At 37.9% G+C, this 4,502-nt stretch overlaps 1 protein-coding gene across 1 annotated transcript in view; it reads left to right on the top strand.

Annotated features, from left to right (window-relative positions):
• Window positions 1–4,502, top strand: part of ERP44 (endoplasmic reticulum protein 44) — a 96,817-nt gene that overhangs the window by 40,258 nt on the left and 52,057 nt on the right. Inside the window, exon 2 of the mRNA XM_070794834.1 lies at window positions 3,959–4,031. Coding sequence (XP_070650935.1) covers window positions 3,959–4,031 — 73 coding nt within the window. The remainder of the gene's footprint in view (window positions 1–3,958; window positions 4,032–4,502) is intronic.

The following is a 4,502-nucleotide window of genomic DNA, read 5'->3' as shown; positions in this document are numbered from 1 at the left end:
TACCTAATGCATAGCACAGGGAACTCTACTCAATACTCTGTAATGGCTTATATGGAAAAAGAATCTGAAGCAGGGAAAGACTAGAGATCTCTTCAAAAAAATTAGAGATATCAAGGTAATAGTTCATGCAAGAATGGGCATGGTAAAGAAGAGAAATGTTAAGGACCTAACAGAAGCACAAGAGATTAAGAAAAAGTGATAAGAATACACAGAAGAACTATGCAGAAAAGGTCTTCATGATAACCAGATAACCACGATGGTGTGCTCACTCACCTCGAGCCAGACATCCTGGAGTATGAAGTCAAGTGGGCCTTAGGAAGCATTACTACGAACAAAGCTAGTGGAGGTGATGGAATTCCAGCTGAGCTGTTTCAAATCCTAAAAGATGATGCTGTTTAAGTGTTACCCTCAGTATGCCAGCAAATTTGGAAAACTCAGCAGTGGCCACAGGACTGGAAAAGGTCAGTTTACATTCCAATGCCGAAGAATGTTCAAACTGTCACACGAGTTCGCTCATTTCACATGCTAGCAAGGTTATGCTCAAGATCCTTCAAGCTAGGCTTCAGCAACCAAGAACTTCCAGATGTACAAGCAGATTTCGAGGAGGCAGAGGAACCAGAAATCAAATCGCCAACAATTCATTGGATCATGGAGAAAGCAAGGAAGTTCCAGAAAAACATATACTAAAGTCTATACTAAAACATATACTAAACATATAAATATAAAACATATAAACATAAAACATATACTAAAAACTATACTAAAGTCTTTGTGTGGATCACAATAAACTGTGGAAAATTCTGAAAGAAATGGAAATACCAGACAACCTTCCCTGCCTCCTGAGAAACCTGTATGCAGGTCAAGAAGCAACAGTTAGAACCAGACATGGGACAACAGACCGGTTCAAAATTAGGAAAGGAGTATGTCAAGGCTATATATTGTCAACCCTGCTTATTTAACTTACATGCAGAGTACATCATGCAAAATGCTAGGCTGGATGAAGCTTAAGCTGGACTTAAGACTGTCGGGAGGAATATCAGCAATCTCAGATATACAGATGATAGCACTCTAAAGGCAGAAAGTGAAGGGGCACTAAAGGGCCTCTTGATGAGAGTGAAAGAAGAGAGTGAAAAAGCTGGCTTAAAACTCAACATTCAGAAAACTAAGAGTGTCGCATCTGGTCCCATCACTTCATGGCAAATAGATGGGGGAAAAAATGAAAGCAGTGACAGATTTTATTTTGGGGGGGCTCCAAAATCATTGCAGATGGTGACTGCAGCCATGAAATTAAGACACACTTCCTCCTTGGAAAGAAAACTATGACAAACCTAGACAGTATATTAAAAAACAGAGACAACACTTTGCCAACAAAGTTCCATGTAGTCAAAACTAGGGTTTTTCCAGTAGTTATGTATGGTTGTGAGAGTTGGACCATAAAGAAGGCAGAGTGCCGAAGAATTGATGCTTTCAAATTGTGGTGCTGGAGAAGACTCCTGAGAGTCCCTCAGACTGCAAGGAGATCAAACTAGTCAATCCTAAAGGAAATCAGTCCTCAATATTCATTGGAAGGACTAATGCACATCAACATGCACAGTCCTGTTTGTACTTTTGGGCCATAGGTAATGTTTCAAACTTTTTCTTACAGCTTGCTGCCAAAGCAGATGTGTGTCTCTTTTTGAAATCAAATACTCAATTTCTCCCTTTATCCTCTATGCTGATTTTTGTATGTATTCATTCCTTGGTTGAGTTTATTTTTCATGGACTTGTTCACCAATCTCACCAAATATGATGCTGAAACATCTCTCTTTCACTCATTGTATATTATCAAATTACTTATTGAATTTGATGCCATACATGATTTGTTTGATTTTGTCTTTGTTACTTAATGCTTGTTTCTCCATTAGAAGTAAACTTTGAGTGCAGAAACAAAGATAAAAACACATAGTGTATTAAAGATGGAACCTAAAAATAAAATAGACTAAACATTCAGTGCAATTCAGTGGCTCAGTCATATCCGACTCTGCGACCCCATGAATTGCAGCACGCCAGGCCTCCCTGTCCATCACCAACTCCCGGAGTTCACTCAGACTCATGTCCATCAAGTCGGTGATGCCATCCAGCCATTTCATCCTCTGTTGTCCCCTTCTCCTCCTGCCCCCAATCCCTCCCAGCATCAGAGTCTTTTCCAATGAGTCAGCTCTTCGCATAAGGTGGCCAAAGTACTGGAGTTTCAGCTTTAGCATCAGTCCTTCCAAAAAACACCCAGGACTGATCTCCTTTAGAATGGACTGGATGGATCTCCTTGCAGTCCAAGGGACTCTCAAGAGTCTTCTCCAACACCACAGTTCCAAAGCATCAATTCTTCGGCTCAGCTTTCTTCACAGTCCAACTCTCACATCCATATATGACTACTGGAAAAACCATAGCCTTGACTAGACTGACCTTTGTTGGCAAAGTAATGTCTCTGCTTTTGAATATGCTATCTAGGTTGGTCATAACTTTCCTTCCAAGGAGTAAGCGTCTTTTAATTTCATGGCTGCAGTCACCATCTGAAGTGATTTTGGAGCCCAGAAAAATAAAGTCTGACACTGTTTCCACTGTTTCCCCATCTATTTGCCATGAAGTGATGGAACCACATGCCATGATCTTCGTTTTCTGAATGTTGAGCTTTAAGCCAACTTTTTCACTCTCCTCTTTCACTTTCATCAAGAGGCTCTTTAGTTCTTCTTTGCTTTCTGCCATAAGGGTGGTGTCATCTGCATATCTGAGTTTATTGATATTTCTCCCGGCAGTCTTGATCCCAGCTTGTGCTTCCTCCAGCCCAGCGTTTATCATGATGTACTCTGCATATAAGTTAAATAAGTAGGGTGACAATATACAGCCTTGACATACTCCTTTTCCTATTTGGAACCAGTCTGTTGTTCCAGGTCCAGTTCTAACTGTTGCTTCTTGACCTGCATACAGGTTTCTCAAGGGGCAGGTCAGATGGTCTGGTATTCCCATCTCTTTCAGAATTTCCCACAGTTTCTTGTGAGCCACACAGTCAAAAGCTTTGGCATAGTCAGTAAAGCAGAAATAGATGTTTTTCTGGAACTCTCTTGCTTTTTCGATGATCCAGAGGATGTTGGCAATTTGATCTCTGGTTCCTCTGCCTTTTCTAAAACCAGCTTGAACATCTGGTAGTTCATGGTTCACGTATTGCTAAAGCCTGGCTTGAAGAATTTTGAGCGTTACTTTACTAGCGTGTGAGATGACATTACTTTTTAAATAATACAACTTCTTAAAACCTAAGTAAGCAGTTGTTAGTTTAGTTTAAAATCATGCCTTTTCTTCGTTTTGTAGATGGCAATCTGAAATTTTCTTTGAATTTAGTGTCTTAGACATGTTAAGGTGGATACACTTATTTTACCTACTCTTACTCTCTTCTTTATAGCCTCTCACCTTCACATTGTTAAACCACCTGCATTTGAAGACCAGGCAAGAAGGGCTTTTGGTTAACATTTTGAAAAGTCTTTCTTGAATTCTTTTCAGTATTTTGTTCTGTCTTAGAAGCATGGTGGGTTAGAATCAGCAAACTTAGCCTCGGTTTTATAGTCTTTCAAGACTGTTAATAATCTGGCAATTTTTTTTCTAGTGGCAGCAGAGATAAAGTTGTTAAGAATATTAATTTAAAAGAGTGAGTACATTTTTAATTTTGAAAATTGTTTAGAAACAGTTTCTTTTATGTATTTAGAAAGAAGTATAGGAAATCTGTTGAACCCCGTTTCCAGGCTTGAGAAGTTGTACTGCTATTTCAGTGATCCCATGAAGAGTTAGAGTAGATAGTAAAGATTAAAACCAACTGGTAATTTTGTAACTAGTGGAACCAACTTAGTTTGTGAATTTTCTTTTTAGACTTTTAGCATCATTTGCCTTTTGTAGAAACATTTATTAATTTTTGCATTTTTTAAATTTCCAGGTAACTTGGGTTTTTACTCCTGTAACAGCTGAAATAATAAGTCTTGATACAGAGAATATAGATGACATTTTAAGTAAGTACCTTCGTATTTTTAAAGTATACTTTCTTTTCTATTAAGAATTAGTTTATATACAAAAACAAAATAAAATCTCAGTTACCTAAAACAGTTGAGGAGCCAGCATTCTGATTAATTCCATGGTGTCTGTGTGTATGTGTGTGTGTATGTGTGTCTGTGTGCATATGTATTTAACTAAGCACTTTTCATTTTAGTTTTTGGTAAAATTCCTTAAAATGTGTAAATCTGCTTTCCTGTGTTACAGGTAAACTTTTAGTCTTGTTTTGTTTCTTTGCCTTGTCATAAATACCACTCTTAGAGTATTTTGTGGCTTAAAGACCAGCAGTTTCCACTATGCAGTATTATGTTAATGACCTTAGGACACAGTCTACAATTTTTTTGTATATGTGTATTTTTTAGCTTTTAACTATATCATGTACTTTGATCTCTTTGTCATTGATCCAATTAAGTTTAGTAAGTATTTTTGCT

The sequence above is a fragment of the Bos indicus genome, chromosome 8, assembly GCF_029378745.1.
Source record: "Bos indicus isolate NIAB-ARS_2022 breed Sahiwal x Tharparkar chromosome 8, NIAB-ARS_B.indTharparkar_mat_pri_1.0, whole genome shotgun sequence".
In the NCBI taxonomy this organism is placed as follows: Eukaryota; Metazoa; Chordata; class Mammalia; order Artiodactyla; family Bovidae; genus Bos; species Bos indicus.
The sequence above is the reverse complement of the archived record's forward strand: the minus strand, read 5'-3'. Positions and strand labels throughout refer to the sequence as shown.